This window comes from Procambarus clarkii, chromosome 91 (assembly GCF_040958095.1).
Source record: "Procambarus clarkii isolate CNS0578487 chromosome 91, FALCON_Pclarkii_2.0, whole genome shotgun sequence".
Classification (NCBI taxonomy): Eukaryota; Metazoa; Arthropoda; class Malacostraca; order Decapoda; family Cambaridae; genus Procambarus; species Procambarus clarkii.
In genome coordinates this window covers 3,536,294-3,555,121 of record NC_091240.1, presented here as the reverse complement: position 1 = coordinate 3,555,121, position 18,828 = coordinate 3,536,294, and the positions used below count along the sequence as shown (strand labels likewise).

General features: G+C 37.6%; 1 protein-coding gene across 4 annotated transcripts in view; it reads right to left on the bottom strand.

The window, feature by feature from the left end:
• Positions 1 to 956: 956 nt before the first annotated feature.
• The window catches only part of Syn1 (Syntrophin-like 1), a 48,301-nt gene continuing 30,429 nt past the window's right edge, over positions 957 to 18,828 (bottom strand). For all 4 annotated transcript variants that reach the window (XM_045767910.2, XM_045767914.2, XM_045767911.2 and 1 more), the window contains exons 8-9: positions 17,904 to 18,094; positions 957 to 13,270 (exon numbers count right to left, since the gene is read on the bottom strand). In XM_045767910.2, the coding sequence (XP_045623866.1) occupies positions 13,178 to 13,270; positions 17,904 to 18,094 (284 nt within the window). In that variant the 3' untranslated portion in view covers positions 957 to 13,177. The remainder of the gene's footprint in view (positions 13,271 to 17,903; positions 18,095 to 18,828) is intronic.

Sequence of the window (18,828 nt, the reverse complement as noted above, 5' to 3'; positions counted from 1 at the left end):
TTGTGAGGCCTAGGCCCCTCAATTTTGCAACTACATTTATCTAGTAGCAAACCTCTGAACTTTCTCAAGTTTCTGTTCATGCTTTACAAGGTGTGGGTTCCATGCTCGAGTAATGGTTTCACATAGGCAGTGTGTATGGACTTGAAAGCCTACATGTTTGGATTCTTAAATAACATTCTTATGCTTGCCAACTTCCCACATGCTGCTGATGTTATCCTGTTCACATGAGCTCCTACAGTTGGTGTTGGGATTATAATTGAATAATAATTATTCATTGTGCCAGGAGACAGGAAGCCAGAGTGTATTCATACACGTTAAGCTTATATCGAGGCCCCCCCCCACCAAGGTCAAATTACTGACCACCCCAGAATGCAACCCAACAACATGCTGACTAACTCCTGAGTACCTAATGAACAAATCCACAAAGGCCGTGACGAGGGTGCGAATCTACGTCAGAGAGCATCCCAGACGCTGCCTTAATCGACTGAGCTATGACATGGTAAAAGAATTGTAACCAGAAGTTTTACTGACCTTACTTGGACCCTGCAACCTCTCTGAGGCACAAACCAGGATTTTACGCAATTCCCCCATGCACTCGAGCTCTGTTAATAGACCATTCTACCTCTTCGCTCTTACTTCATTACACACATCCACGGCCCTTGTTGATTTGCTCATTTGATACATCATGCTATTGTGATTTCTGCGTGTCCTACTTACTGCTAGGTGAAGTACCTATTTATTGCTAGGTGAACAGGACCACTAGGTAATAGAAAATGCAGCCAACCATTTCTGTCCCACCCGGGATTCAAACACCGGAATTCTCGATTGTGAGTTGAGAACGAACCTGACTGTATTACCGGGACCTAAATACACATTACTGTTTTATGTCTACTACCTGATCTTTTTCTCTTATCCTTACTTATAATTTTACTTCTCAAGGTACCAAATCAAACAGCTTTAAGAGAAAATAGTGTCCTTTATTTCAAATATTTACTTTTAACTCAATTTTCAAACAGCATTCGGATATTGACATCCAACAGGTCAATTCACATCTAAATAAATCTCTTTCCTATCCTGTACATCTTACTCTTAAGCTCATTATTAACACTAAATAACACCAAGATTTAGTATATTACTGAAGCTCCATTACATATAAAGCAGCTGAATCAGATTATTTCTATAATTTTTGGCAGAAATGGAGACCAGTTTAAAATGTATATTATATATATATATATATATATATATATATATATATATATATATATATATATATATATATATATATATATATTATATATATATATATATATATATATATATATATATATATATTATATATATATATATAAATAATAGCAGCAGCTTGATTGAAACATCAATAATTATATATAAAAAAATCTTTAACCATTAATATATTTAAATATCAGTTAAGATTAGTAGCTAATCATTAGTCTTTTGTTAAAAAATCACTGAAAATGAGCCATATTAAAGCTCTGAAGATAATTCAGTGGGCAGCAAGTCCCTTTCTTTACAACAGTTTTATGGTACAAGTTTATCATTACATTCTTTCTTCTGTACAAAATGACTTCAGGTGTGAAACAAAAAGTTCACCTAATAATGTATCCATCATCAAATTTTTTTTGAAAAGCAAAAATTATATAGCATGTCATTAGCTTATTTTTTCACTCTTTGTCATTTAATTTGACCTGTTAATCTTTAGGACTCAATATTCGAACTCCCTCAACCCTTATGAATGTAAAAAGGGTAGGAAAATCCCGACCAAGGAAGGCAGTGGGGATATAAGGGCAGTGAGGGAGGACGACTTAATAACAGGAAAGCCGGAGGTAAACCTATCAACTAAATAGATACCCAATACTAAATACAAACCAATATAATACGGAAAACAAATAACTTTGATAGCAGTCTGGTAAATATTGAGAACAAAGACAGCAGGAAAAAAGAGGATGCAAACATGAAGTAATTCATTGCAGTGATAACATCATTGAATCACCTTAGGCATGGTTGTGAAAGGCAGGAGTTCAGCTTGATATAGAAGGAGAATAATTCAATTTATTAATTAAATACCATTTCAAGGCTCCTCTTAACAATTCTAGTTTGTTCTCATGCATATATTTCTTCATACTAAATAATACATTCTAATCCTCAAAGATCCTCTAACCTAACAAGACCGATGCCATTTGGTTCTTAGGCCGGCAGCACTTGACAGTTTTATTTTTGCTAAACTGTATGTTCAGGACTTTTTTTAACGAGAAAATTGCATAATTTGCCATGATGAACAAGTCATTACAGGGTTGAACAAGTCGTACTATATTGAAATCAAAACATGAATACATCTATGACAAAACGTTTGGAGCAATACCATGGAATTGAACTCACGTTCTGGGTCACCCAAGATGTATGCATTACCCACTGGACCATGATGCGGTTAAAAGTAACACAACGTGAAGTCTTGCTGAACATACAAGGGGTTTGAAAGGCACCGAGCTGGTACCCAAATACAATTACTCCAAAACCTATTTTTTTCATAGATATACCACACTATTGTGATTCCATTGTGTAATACAGCTACAGTAATATAGATTCCCAGAAAGTAACAGTTAATGATGAGACTTGTCTCTGCTAGATTAGCACAGATCTAAACAAGTCTGAAGACATACCATAACATCCACAGCTCAACAATGTCTTCAACAATGAAACAAAGAGCCCTGAATAGGTATTTTATAAACAACAAATTATGAAGCAATAGCAACTGACAAGTTAGGTCAAGACTAGCATTATTCTACATTCAATCTTAATGGTTTGATTTGGAATATTCACTTGGCTGTAATTAATTTAGTGATTTCAATTTGAATACCAGTGACATCAGCTACACTATGCCACAATAACTGATCACTGTAGGATTAGTCTCGTGGATCAGCAGTGAAACACAACGACCCCAATACAGCACCTTCACAATTAAACATCTCTATTAACCACTGCACTGTGCATAGTGCCTTAAGGCGCTCGATGGATGGTGCAAATTTTTGTTTAATTTAGTAATACTATTTTAATGTTTTTTAATTTTTTCACTCTTTTTGCTTTGAAATTAAAATTTTTGAATTTGGCAATATTTTGACATTTTTCTCTTCTTAAAAACTTTAGTTACTGTATGTAAATAATTCAGTAACAACTGAACTACGAATTTGTCACATGAAATATGTGCGCAGTGCAGGGGTGAATTATTTAATAGTGAATTATACACTAGCGAAACACTGTCTTTGAGAAAACTGCCTTATTCTCCATCTCAAGTAAGCCCCCTGGTGTTGACACACTCTACACTATCAAATTACTGAAAAACATAACCTCTCGTATCATCAACAGGACTACATAAGAAAATATTTACATTCCAACTACCTTTTTATCTTGTATCCAAAACATAGTTTGCTCTCTATGTGAAGAACAGTTCACTCATGCCAGAACAGTATTTTCAATATTTCTAGCAGTACAGTTCTTCATATTCAACCTTTCCCAGTACTTTTCAAGGGAGGTATTTTGAGAGGAAAATTTTAAGAAATATAAAGTAATAATATTCAGAATCATAACCATAAAAATAATTGCAATTACTGTACAGGGAAATACCTTAGAATTGAAAAATCCTTTTGGAGACTTGCCTAAAGATATATACAGTACTGGGGACACAGTACGACACCACAATATTAGTCTGCAATGACATTTCCACCAAATTCTCAAAATGTTTCAAAAATTTAAACTGCACCGGAAATACTGATGAAAGAACAAGCACCTGTACATTATGATATTACAGCAAAAAACATTTAGCTTATTTGGATACATCTATGAAATATTAAGCTTTTATATATATAAGGAAAAAACAGACCAATTATGAGAAGTTTACACAAGCACAGTAGCAAGCTAAACTGATTTGCTCCTCAGTGCACACAGTTTTCTTTTTCTCATACCTCCCTCCCCAGCACACACCCGAAACTGGAGTGTTGTTGGACCAAAACGATAATGATCCAGCATGGATCCAAACATCGCTCTAATGTCAGGTGCCTGCTGGCTTGCTAATACAAAAGTTCACCTCCATTACTACCTATTTTTCATTAAAATTCCAATTTTTTTTTTTTAGGCAGCATTACAGCTACTACTATAGTAAGGTGAGGCCAAGATACTAAAGTTACGTGAAATTCTTTATGAGAATATCCAGCCATTAAACTGGACTTGCATCAATATAATAATATACTTCTATGGTCCTGCATTAACCTTTTACTTGTTATAATTCATATTACAAGTTTATACATGGAAAATGCTTATGGAAGCGCCCGTCACAAGATTATACTACTGCTACTTGTCTCTGTTTTCCATGCCTGTCTAAGCATGTACTGCTGATACATCACAAGGAAAATTTGTGAATCTAGATAACAAAACATACAAGTAACATATCTCAAGAGCAATTTTGCATTTCTTAAATGTACTAGTACTGTACAGTAATTTATTTGTCAAAACAGTTTTATGTAATATAGCTGACTTAAACGTAAGGTGAAAGACATGGAGAAACCCAGCCTGATGTATAATTATGCATAGGAATCTTTGCAAATTCTAAAGTATGTTGCAAATCTACAATAATATAATAAACCAGTCAGAAAATGCCGTATCAGATGTCACATGATTGTCTTCATAGAATTAACTTTGTTGCCTCCAGCTCAGAGTAGCCCCCTTACCGTACACACATACATCACTCATGTCTCCTATTCTCAAGATTTAATGTGTGCCAAAGGAATTCATTTTCGGATCCAGAATATAGACACGAGAATAGTACTCGGGGACACATGCACACTTATACAATGAGCCAGCATAATCACTTCAAAAAGATAATTAGCATGTATCTATTGTCACAGAGAACAGACACTGAAGTTTACTCACAAATACATTTTCTCCAGATTTAACAGTTAAACCATACAGCAGTAAACTTGTATGCAACATGAGCAAAGGTGCAAACTATGTGCAGGTTACCAAAGGAGTCAATACAGTCCCATAAAGCACTGACGTAGACAAAATTGACAATTCAAAAACGGTTTAAACTTTACAGGAACCATGGAGCATTATGACATGTCAGCCGATTTCCATGCAACATATCATTAGCATAATACTGAACTAGACAAATCTGTACAAATAATAATGGGTTCCTACCCTTCTTACAACTAAAAGAAATTAAATTAAAAGACGCTCACACAGAACTATATTTACCCCTGGGACACCAGCTAATGTGCACAACCAACATAGAAGTGCTCTCAACTACACTGCTGTGTGCTGTGTGACTCGGCACCACAAGATCTGTATGTTAACATATATACAACATTGTACACCAACATTCACACCATCACATATTAGCAATTTCTGTATATTGGCTGTAAACATGACATTTTCTATTACTGTGCTCTAAAGCATAACAAACTCATTTCTAAGCTCTTCATCTTTCAACTCAATCAAATATTAATACTCTATAGTGCTTATAAAAGTAAATAATGTGCAACATTATTACAAACTAAACATTCTACTATTTACAATTCAGCTGTACAAGAAAGGTACCACGCCCGTGAGCAACACCACAAGAGGCAACACCTCGCTCTCGTGGGACACGACACTCCGGCATGGCTGTTGTCTGCTTTACAAACCTCACAAGGCAGGAAATGGCTGGACTACTTGCTGAGAAGTACACTACATAATCAAAGCACAAGCTAGTGACTGCACTAAACACCAACATTATGCCATATTCTGTTTATCAGTTAGCAAATTGGTAATTGCTATTTCTAAAAAGAAATTAAAAAGTTGATAAGAGCTAGTCTCTTGTGCTAAACCAATAATGCCATTCATTTTAATGGTAACAACAGTTTGAAAATAAATGAAATATTTCCCAAAACTTCTGAAAACATCAACAGTGTAAAGTTAGAAATTCTCTCTCTGTCCAAGCAACTTGTAATACTAAGCTGCTCTTGGCTGCACTCAACAGTGTTTTTAAAACAAACTTGAAAATAAAGAATGATCAGTAAATCAGAATTTCATAACAGTACTTTATAGCAAGTGAATTTATTTTTAACTTGCACTTATTTTTCAGCTCAAGTTACTTGACGAGGGCATATATATAAACAGTCTACAATTAATTTCAAAGATAATACTGATAAACTACACTACCATGAAGAAATTTGTTTGTGCGAAGATTGATTGGTAGAAATCTAATTACTAGTACTGCCACAACAGCAAAGTCATTGGTACCAAAAGGACAAGAATTCACTCAAAAAAGTTGCAATAGTATTTCTGAAGAAACTGATCAACTGACACACAGCTCCAGCCTATGCTGGTGAAGGTGGTCCAGTGTGTCCACAAATGAATGATGCAATCTATTGGAACACACACAAACACACATCCCCAATATCACAGACTCTTGCCCAGTTATCTGTGACAGAGGTCCCCTTAGTGTAAGCCACTAAGGGGACCTTAACACTACAACTATGACTATCAACACATACCTTTGAGGCCAGAAGGGGAAATATGACAAAAAATGAAGCACGCACACGTACTTGTACGCGCTCGTGCGTGTGTGTGTGTGTGTTAGATATGAGCATATGCATTTGCATATGTGTATTTCCATCCTGTACCCATAAAAATTTGTATATTATGCAGATACCATAGAAATTTTGACAACAATATTAGACAGATAATACAATAACTCAGAAATTCAAACCATAGCATTTTAAAATCACTTGTGATTTAAAAAAAAAATTGTGACACTTGACATTATTCACTTTAAAATCACGTTCTCCATTATTTCACAGGAATTTCGTGAAGAAACCAATTGCCCGTAACCACTTTCATTCCCTCATTCAGGTTTCCAGCTCGAGTGAAAGAACAAGGCAGTAGCAACACCTTCAAAGTTATGCAGATAATAAAATTATTAAATGACTGACTACATGACAAATTTAATTAATCTATGTAATTCTGAAATGGAATTTTTCTTTTCCAAGAATAAAATCAAAGTTTTAACAACACAAATGGCAAAGCTTCACAATGTTTGCATGGGATGCATTTGTTATGAACAAGAATGGTTCAATTTAAATAGGAAACTCTTCTGAAGTAGATGTGCTCTTGAATAAAATTTTAGGTTTTCAAAAGCTTCCATAAACATTAGAACTACACAGCTTCACTACTTGCAAATATTAACCAACAAACAAGATAAACTTAATACAGATGATTCTTGTTGAATATAGTAAGATATATTTTCCAAGAAAATGGCATTTTATGGTAAAACCCCCAGAATGACAAAGCATTTGCCATTACAGGCTTCTCAAAATTTACAACAGTGTATGTATAATTGCATAATAACAGAAACTGTAATTACAATTAGAGTGCTATGCTCATGCTATTCTATCTTTCAATGTGATCATATCCACTTTCGAAAGTTGAAAACGTTTCTGTCCATACTTGGTATTCTTGAATCACGTCTTGTCTATCTGCAATTCTGTTGGAACTTTAAGTTCTCTCGTTCATAATATTGTATCTGTGTGTGTGTGGGAAAATGTATTTTTATATGGAGGTGTGAGACCATAATGGTACAATCTGTGGACTTATTCATTCCGCTCTTCCAGCCAAGCTCACTCATAGTAGTGTCTTGCTTACTTCAGGACCTCAACTGCTCTTATGTAGCATCATGAATGGGTAGTTGTGGCTGCTCTCACGAGGGATCATGAATAGGTGGCTGTGATACAATGTCCAAAGACCTTGGTAAATTGCAGTGTAAATAGCATAAATTGCTGCCGGTACAGTCAAACTTAGAAACGAGCAAACCCCAGAGTTCATGAGGAACCCAAGTGGATAAATGAGCATGTGCTCTCCTTCTCTTGCTCGCACTTTTTCTCTTTCTCTCTTGCACACTCTCTTGCACACTCTCACTCCCCCCTCCCTCCACACACACACACAATTTTATTTATATATTTACACACGCACACACACAGTGGCACCTCGACTTACGATGTAAATTTGATCGAAAAATGTGATTCGACTTACAATAGTGTCGTTGACTAACGATATTTGTTGCTACACGTTTGGGTCGACTGAGCATGTGGTTCCTGGTCACGCGGGCCGACCTGCCTCAATTTACTAGAGCTGTCCGCTTAGTGACGATAACGCCTATAAGAAATTCCGTTTTTATGGTGATTTTTTGCTTTTTGAACATAAAACTGATTATTATATATCACCCCATGGGTCCCAAGAAAGTCAGTGGTAAAGTTTAACATATGAAAAGACATGTAAGAATGACCATAGAGGAAAAACAAAGAGGTCATATGTAAACATGAAAATGGTAGTAGTGTTGTTGAACTAGCTAGGCAGTACAATAAGTCTTCAGAGGAGGCGGCGGCAGCATTAGAGGATGTCCCTTCCTCATTAATTAAGAAAATGTGTGCAGTATGGGAAGGACTGCAAAGTTTTGATGAAAAGAATCACCCAGATAAAGCTGTAACAGCCCGTTGCATTGATCTTAATGACAATGTGATGCCTCACTACAGACAAGTGTTGGAAAGAAGGGAAAAACAATCTTTAATGAAACGATTTCTAGTGCGAAAATCAAGCAGTGAGCCAGAAGCAGGTCCTAGTGGTATGCAGGCAAAACATGCCAGAGTGCATACCCCAGAGATGTCCTCACTGCCTGATGTTATAATAGAAGGGGGACTCCCCTTCCAAACAGTAACACCTCTCCTCCCCCCTCCTCACCATCTTCCATACGCCTTCAAGAGTCCTCCATAGAGGCAAGATAAACATATGTACTGTATTGTAGTTAGATAAAAAAATTGTATTCAGTATAAAATGTATTTGTAAGTTAATATTTTGGAGGGTGGGGAACGGATTAATTCAATTCCCTTTATTTCTTATGGGAAAACTCGCTTCAACTTACGATAGTTCGACTTACAATCCGTCTCTGGGAACGGATTACCATCGTAAATTGAGGCCCCACTGTATTTATAAATAATAAAAAAAAAAGAGTACATGTAATTAAATATTTTGGTCATCCTAATTGAAACCACGTATAAAAAAAATGCACATTTAGCACAATGGAATACAACAGGTAAAATGAGATTACATACTTGGAACATAACTTTTATCTTTGTTTTCTCCAGCCTTTGGTCTTAATAAAAAAAAAAAAGATAAAATAAAAAAAAAAATCACGTTTTTCATACAGCCTTGAACAATTACGACAAGTTCATCTGTATTATTAACTAAGGAAGACAACAGGGAAGTTTATTGCATGCACTGTTCATTCATCCACATGAGTAACTCATTAAATAATTATTCAATAAACGTGATGGCAGGAGCTTAAGATTATTAGAAAAGGAGCTGAAGGTATTCTGAAAGACTTAGTGGATGGGATCAAATTGAATAAGTGTACAAAAAGAGCTGCAGGAATAAATACTCATTTCAATCTTTCTGTAGTGATAAGAAATGCTATCTTTTCCAATGCAAGACATGCAAGTTTAAACAAAAGCAGTATATATTATGACTAGCCTACTCACTATTGTGCAATCAAACACGAGACGGCCAAATCAACGAAGAATATAAGAGAACTCGATCTTGAATGTTAAAACAGAGACTGCCAGATACAAAACTAAACATCAGGAGCAATGAAGAGGTCTCATGCAGTAAGTGAAGGTGCAAATGAGGTAAACACAACAGTACTGCAATTTGTTATTCAACTTGGGAGTGTATAACAAGATGCACAGAGCTGTAATCAATCTCTACATACCGTATTCACAGTTAACTCTTTAACCATACATAAACTAAGAACATTTTTTGGGGAGAAATTCTGCACTTGGTTCACTCAACACACACACACACAAATCAAGATGACCAAGTGTGCCATAAACTAATTACCAAAGTGGTAATTACAATTAAGTGTTCTGGAACTACTCTAGTTCCAGAACAACTGGGGTCATTGGCACATTAAACACAGGTCCACATGCCAAGCACAAGAAAATTGAATGAATTTTATATTCCAAATTTTATCTATAACCACAGAACATTATATCATTGAAAAACTGCCTACATATTTTTAAATGTATGTGGTAATCTAATTATAATAGAGCCCTAATATAATCAGCCAAACAAAAGAGCAGCAGCATGCATGTTTTATGAAGATCAGATTTGTGTGTGAAGCTGAATTTTTATAATGATTCAGAATGTTTCATTTATTTTCACACTACAGTGTACTGATACGAGTGTGGTGGTCTTAATGGAAGAAATCACATCAAAGGAAATTTTCTCAAGTGCTAGCTTGGAAACCTACAGCAGGGCATGAATACAATTTTCATAAACTGAATTATTTTAAGATATAAATGCTCACATGAGACCTTTCATGCATTTTAGTTCAGTAATATTGTTCTTTTCACTTTGACAAATTTTAGTATTAAAATGGTCAATTACACAAACTTCCAGACAGACTAGAGCAAGCATCCACAAATGTTTAGATCAGAAATCCTGCATTTTGTAAATTATCAATTACCAATACTAAAATTTAGATTTTATGAGCCTAAACTGTAATATATATATAGTTGCATACAAGTCCTACTCCCACACTCAGAGCTCAGTGGCACAGGCATAAGAACTTTCACAAACTAATATTTGGCAAATGACCATCTCTACATTTCTTTACTTTCCCAGCGATTGATACTTCAACGAATAATTGAGGCCAAACTTGTCCATACACATTAAAGCATTGACAAAACCTTTAACCTGCATAGTCAATAGCATTTGAGTAAGCCTTTCACACTCCATCACCACAAGAAATATACATACTAAAAAAATAAAATGGTTTTAATCATTTTAATATTGTACAGGTTTCCTTTACCATATAATGTTTACTCTGTTAGGAAGGAGGAATTTTTGCCTTAATCTGTCAATCGTATGTATGGTATTTGTTGCGGGTGGATGAAATATTATTGGCCCTCCAATAATATCAGCCAATATATAAAAAACATGCTCTCTCTCCAAAATCTCTTCACAAAAAACAGTAAAACACTTAAAACACATTTACTTGAAACACAGAGGAAGTATGGAAAAGTGCAATTTCTACCAAAGATACGGAAAAACACTCCCGAATAGCAAGCACAGGATTATTGCCAAACAATCTGAGCTTCCAAGACAAATGGGTACCCAACAGCCCCATATCAGTTGAACAGCTTATAATAAAAAGCTTGTCATTTTGTGTAACTTATAAGGTATAATTCATAATGGATACAAGCTCTACATCCATTAGAGAAAAAGCTATATTTCATTAACATCACCATCTTTTGATTGTGCGTAAAAAATTCAGTAGCCACGATAATCTGGCACTAGTACCTCCTTATCACAACTAGTGATGCGCATCTCTACTAATAATGTTAAGCCTATCATTACAGAATTCCTTGGCATTCATTTATACTTATCATTAAAAGGCAGCAGCATCTTATGAATTAAGTATGTTTTTAACAATGGGAGGTTTCTCACAGCAAGCCAATGGTGTACTGCAGAAATACCGTCCCATCTTAATAATAAAACAAATCGGGCCAATAATGTCAAGCACAGAATGCCGAGAATGGTGTTTTGGTGATGTGCTCCAAGCCATCTGAGAATGGCAGGCAAAAAATATAAACACGGTTTTTTTTTGGGGGGGGGGGGGGGGTACGTATCTGAAAAGATCTGGTGAGGTTATATTACTCCCTCCTCCATTACTTAGATGGACGAGGGAACGCATACGTATAACGGCTACGAATGCCCACTTCACGGTGATTCGATACTCGTTTCCTGACTTCCGCACATGTTTGCATACATCTTACAATCAGTAGCCGGTAAGAAACCAATTTGTGAATTTAATGACCATCATTTACTATGTCTGATGCACAGACTATCTAGGGCTAGCTGTTTAATTAAAATGTTCAAGACTACCCCAACACAAAAAGTTTATATATCCCATGGCATTCCCCCATACCATTAACAAGAATTTTAAGTGACATTTAGGTGATATTAAGTAACATTTTAAGTGGCACCCAAGAATTTGGGCGACATACAAATCAAAATAATTTTAATTTTAAATCAAAGGCTAACTAAAAATTTGCCACAAACAAGTGAAATACTGTACCTGGTATGTACTCTGCACCATCTTTACTAGACAATAAGAAATAATTTATAACGTGTGCCCAGAGAACCACGCAAAGATATGCTTTAGTTTCTATCTAATCTCAACTATTACTTATTAGGGTAACAGCAAAGCTAGAAGTTCAAAGAGCAAGAAAAGCATTCATCAAAAATACAGGGGTCAATAACTTCCCCAGCTTATGGTTCCTGAGTTGAGCTGTCGACACCAAGAAGACGGAACAGGAAGAGAGAAGAATGGTATGGTCGGTAAACTCAATGTCTCCAGTTTTGGGCTTATCCTCAAATGCTAATCAATGGCTGCTGCCCACATCTCTTATGCATACAGATTTATCCTCAACTGCAACACTGTTCTTGACTTTCTCCCTTTATTTCCACTTTAAGCATAGTATTTCCTAATCATTAATACGGTACAACAAAATTTCATTATCGTTAAAAATTTCACATTGTTAATATTAGGATTAGCCAGAGTGATAGTCTTCTTGTGTCATGATACTATTTCAGTTTTGTATAGCTGTTCTGATATTATATTTATATTGGTTAAAAACAAATGTGAAAAAGAAATTTTGTTTCCTTCTTAAAATACACTCATAGCAAAAAACTTCTTGAATGTTTTAGCCTTCTACCAATATAAAGAATTTCCTCTGAATATTGACTGTTCCCATTTCCTGTATAAACCATAAATAGACAGTGCAATGCTTTAACTGGCACTCCAACTTGGCTTATTTGCTGCTGGTCCAGCTTTATTTAAATCTACCTGACTCCGTGGTGGCTTTACTGGCTTACGCTGTTCAGGATGGCTAATTACACTTGAATCTACCTGGGTGGACGGTCTTCCTTGCGTGTGGAGGCTGGGTTTCCCTGCCTTGCCTGGGTTCATCTGGCTTGTTGGTTTTGTTTTTGTTAACTGCTCAGGATTAATAACCTTTTTGGAGTGTAATGGCCCCAATGCTTTTGTTGACATTGGCTGCTCTAGCTTACGTCAGGAAGTGAGGGACTGCTGATGGACCTTGGCTGAGAGGAAGGTGTGGAGTATGAAGACAAAAGGCTTGGGGTTGGTTTTCAAGTCCAACTCCTGAAAAGAAAAACACTACATGTAGTTATGTTGCTGCCCAAACAAATTAAATAAAGGCGATGAGTCACAATAGCGTGGCTAAAGTATGTTGACCAGACCACACACTAGAAGGTGAAAGGACGACGACGTTTCTTCTAGTGTGTGGTCTGGTCAACAAATTAAATAAAGCTTTGATTGCACTGTAGTTGAAAAGCTACTTGACGAGCAGGCTAATCTAATGCTCTCTTAGGTAATGGCCAGCACTCTCCTGGACATGACTAACAGCAGCTAGACTGTTAGTCATGTCCAGGCCATGACCATTATTGCCATGGCCAGGAAAAGATGACTGAAAATGATCCCCCAGCACATTGTGGTGGGGATAAATAAATACAAACATATTTAATGCAATTACAGTACAGTGCACCCTTGATTCAACGAACTATTGTGGACCAGCCCCAATGTGTTGCAGTGAGGGATTCATTGCAACCAAAGATTTCCCCAAGAGGTCCATATTTGTGAACAAAAACTGGGAATCTCAAAATGAAAACAAACCGTAGAATTTGGTTTTAAAATGTGCTCAATGACTTTTCCAAGTCCCCAACTCTTTATTCTATTATTGCGCCCATCTACTAAAACCATCAAAAACGTGATTGGAGCCATATTAACTGAGTAACCCTAATGTTTCCCATACTCTATGGGCCGATTTCATTAAGGAAACCTTTAATTTTTAACCTATGATATGATGGGCAAGTTTTCCATCCATTTGTGACTCTGTTCCAACATCCTAAAAGCAAATCCTCACATCCCCTAGTTCAGCGAACCAGAGTTCATCGAATCAAGTGAGTAAATTTGACCTGAAAAGTGTGCGTCCTAACCAGAGATTCGCTGAATCGGGGCAGCACTGTATGTCCAAGTCATAAAAAGCCAGTGATGAATGTACAGTGGTACCTCGGAATGCGATTGTCCCTGTATGCGAGATTTTCGGAAGGCGAGGTGTATTTACTCCAAAAATTTGTCTCGGAAGGCGATGGTTACTTCGGGAGTCGAGTTTGAACGCGAGTTTGTTGATACGCGTACAGCCGACCTAGCGCGTGGTCGTTCGGCGATCGTCGCCCCTCTGCCCCGCTGCCCCTCAGTTCACCATTGTCTCGCGCGCAGTGACTACCCCCACATCAATTCTTGTCGTGAATTTTCAGTGTTTTGTTGGATTTTTGGTGATTTGTCTATACAATTTGTTATTATATATCTCACCATGAGTCCCAAGAAAGCCAGTGGTAAGGATAAAGGCCAGAAAGCTCATGTGAGGATGACAATAGAGGAGAAACAAGAGATCATTCGAAAGCATGAGAACGGTACACGTGTTGTTGATCTTTGTAGGCAGTACAACAAAGTGACATCAACAATATGCACTATACTTAAGAAGAAAAATAAGATTATGAGTGCTAATGTGGCAAAAGGAGTAAGAACATTAACGACACAAAGACCACAAATACTTGAAGAAGTGGAAAAGTTGTTATTAATTTGGATACACGACAAGGAGTTGAGGGGTGATAGTGTTTCGGAGGCCATTATTTCTGAGAAAGCCAGGGTGTTGCACGAAGACCTTCTAAAGAAGACCCCTGCAACGAGTGATGCAGATAAGAAAGAGTTTAAGGCAAGCAGGGGCTGGTTTGAAAAATTTAGAAAGAGAAGTGGTATCCATAGTGTTACAAGGCATGGGGAGGCAGCCAGCTCAGACAAACCAGCCGCTGGACGATTTATTGACGAATTTAAAGAGTTTGCAGAGGCTGAGGGATACCTACCGCAACAAGTGTTTAATTGTGACGAAACAGGACTGTTTTGGAAAAGAATGCCTAAGAGGACATACATTACCAAGGAGGAAAAATCCTTGCCTGGACACAAGCCTATGAAAGATAGGTTTACGCTTGTGCTGTGTTCAAATGCGAGTGGCGATTTAAAAATTAAACCCTTGCTAGTGTATCATTCTGAAAATCCAAGGGTTTTCAAACAGTATAATGTGCAGAAAACCCGTTTGTCTGTGATGTGGAAGTCTAATAAAAAAGCATGGGTGACTAGGCTTATTTTTTCGGAGTGGGTGAATGAAGTGCTGTGCCCTGCCATAGAAAAATATCTGCAGGAGAAACAATTGCCACTCAGAGCCGTGCTTCTCCTTGACAATGCTCCTGCTCATCCTCCAGGCTTGGAAGATGATTTGATGCCTCAATACAATAAATTCCTCACAGTTAAATTCCTTCCTCCTAACACCACTCCTCTAATTCAGCCTATGGACCAGAAAATCATAGCGAATTTTAAGAAACTGTATGAAAGGGCACTTTTCCGGAAATGTTTTGAAGTGACTGAAGCCACAAACCTCACCCTCAAAGAGTTCTGGAGAGAGCATTTTAACATTTTTAGTGCTTTAAAACTCGTTGACAAAGCCTGGCAAGAAGTGACTCAAAGAACCCTGATCTCTGGCTGGAGAAAATTGTGGCCTGAAGGTGTGAGAGAACTAGACTTTGAGGGGTTTGAGCCTATAAATGATGCGCCTATTGTTGAGGAAATTGTTAGTCTAGGCCAGAAAATGGGCTTGGAATTGGATGGTGATGATGTGGAGGAGTTGGTGGAAGAACACAACGAAGAACTGACCACCGAAGAACTCCTAGCCCTTCAACAGGAACAGCAAGCCAACACAGCAGCGAATGATTCTGCAGTGGAGGAGGAGGTGGTGGCAACAGCACCAGCGAATGTCCCTTCTGCAGTAATTAAGAAGGTGTGTCAGATGTGGGAAGAGATTCAAACAACTATTGAACACACTCACCCAGACAAAACTGTAGTAGGCCGTTGTCTTAATCTTTTCAATGACAATGTGATGCCTTACTACAGAGACAGCTTGCGAAGAAGGGAAAAGCAAGCTTTCATGGACAAATATTTGGTGAAGAAATCGAGCAGTGAACCTCAACCAGGACCTAGTGGCACTCAGGTTAAACGTCCCAGGGAGAGCACACCAGAAAGGTCCTCACTGCCTGATGTGATTATGGAAGGGGACTCCCCTTCCAAACACTAACTCCTCTCCTCCTCCCCCCTCCTCACCATCTTCCATACGCCTACAGCACTCGACAGTAAGGTAAGTAATAACTGGAACATACTTTTGTAGGTTTATTTAGATGAATTAGGTAAATTAGGTATAAAAATTTAGTTTCATGTGGGGTTTTTGGGGTAGTCAGGAACGGATTAATTCATTTCCCTTTATTTCTTATGGGGAAATTAACTTCGGAATGCGAGTTTTCGGAAGGCGAGGCGTCTCCAGGAACGGATTAAACTCGCATTCTGAGGTATGCCTGTACGTCATTTTCTGGGTGAGACCCGGAGGCTCCCTGGAGCTATCGGGCTAATATGCGATATATTAGACTAGGGCAATAGTCAGTGAAGCTCAGCCTACTGGGGACCAAGAGCCAGAACCTGGCCCCCCTCAGAGAGGCACAGGAAACAATGGCCCCTTGAAACCTTCCCCTCTGTGGTTGGGGGCTTTCCTAATCTGCCATCGACTGGGGTTAAGCACCCAGAAAGGTAGGTACAACAAAACAGACCCCCACATGGTAAGAAAATTATAACCATAAACCGAAGAGAGGGCAGAACCCCATGGGATCCCCTCATGTGGGGAGTCTGTTATGTTATGCTTACCTTTCAGGGTGCCTAACCCAGGTCAATGGCAGATAAGAAAAAAACCCAACCACAGGGGAAGGTTTTCCAGGGACATTGCTCCCTGTGCCTTTCTAAGGGGGCCAGGTTCTGGCTTGTGGTCCCCGGTAGGCTGAACTCCATTGACTAATGCCCTGGTCTAATGAATTGCATATTAGGCCAATAGCTCCAGGGAGCAGATGGGGCTCCCCCACAGAAAAGTAATCAGAAAGCACAAAATGCATTGAAAAAATTAATAAAAATATATTTGTGGCAACTCGTGGGTCTTGAATCGCACGTTCGACTGCCTCCGGGAGCTTCCTGCACGGGTGAACATGTATTGGTGACGTCACATCGCATCTTCTCCAGGTCGCTACAGCCAAAGTAAGTTGTTTTTTATATTTATTTTTACATGTTCTTTTTTACAGTTCTAGAGAAGGATTCTAACAATTTACAAAGAATTGTAAATTGAAAGATAAAGTGTTCCCCCCCAAAAATGGGGGGAAAACTTTATTTTTAGCACACCCAAGGAGGTCACAATTAACGCAGCGCAGTATGGTAGCTAAAGTGTGGTTATAGTTATATGTTGATTCACGGTGTAATGCAGTCATCATCATACTGTACATTGATTTAAACTATTACTCTATTGTCTGGGTTTTACATGAATGATGCTAATATAATGTTTATAGATTAGTTTACCTTGACACATGAAAAAATCCTATCATTTCATGATTGCTTTATATGCAAATGCGGTTATTACCACAAATGATGATATGCTAGTGCGGTAATTGCCATGTTATAAAATTCCATTACATTATAATTACACGATATGTACATCAAATTTGTTGATATAAGTGAAAGTTGAAGTAGAAAGAGACAAAAGGAACATAGAGGAAAATAAAAGAAATGGGAAGAGAAAAGCTAAAGCAGATGCAGAAGAGAACACTGACAAAGAACAGTAACTGCACCAACTTACCACTTCCATGTCTCCATCAAAACGAAGCCAAATTAGCCTCGCCCCATCATCAGAGCTCATAAGTAACTTGTGGAATGGTTGGGTCCACAGAACGCGACCCCTACCACCAGCAGCATCATGTGTGGACAATAGCGTGAAGCCTTCTTCGTGATGAAGCACTAATTTGGCCTCGACTCCTCGCCACTCACAGTCTACAAACAAGTATATGCCCTTTACGAGGGGACAATGACATACCTCTTTTAATGGTATTTATTCCAAAACAGAGCTAAGCAAAACCAAAATGTTGATACAGTATAATCCATTTCAAAAATATACAGTAATATTTAAAATGCATATCCTTTAAAGAAATGCGTGAAGAAATATCAAACTTGAAGTAACAGGTGCATTAAATGCATAACAATATATGAAACAGAATACAGTATTACAGAAACAAGAGATATTTAATATAATGCTGTGAACAGAGACAACAATTTAAAATTAATATAAACAAAACTGACAACCAATACAAAATGTCTTAAAAAATACAAAAATCACATCAAGATTAACCTTCAAATGAAATGAAACGCTTTTTCCAGTGGTCCACACTCAGTAGCTCCTCACGCTATAGCACTAGGGCTGCCAAGCCTTGGGGAACTGCACCAGGCTCCTGAAACCCCACTTGAGCCTGTCAAGAGTTATGACCAGAAAAATCTGGCACCATTTACAAGAGGGGAGCCTGGGGATCTGTGATCAGCCCAAAACCAATAAAAAAAAAAACACAATCACTTATGGTATAAAAAGACTATTGATATGTACAGTCTATGAATTTATGTATGTGTGTATGTACATATACACACATATACTAGCTTCACAAGATTGTCACTTGCTTAGCTAGATGAACTGCGGGGTGTCTCTGTAACCCTTTCTGCCACTGCCCACAGGATGG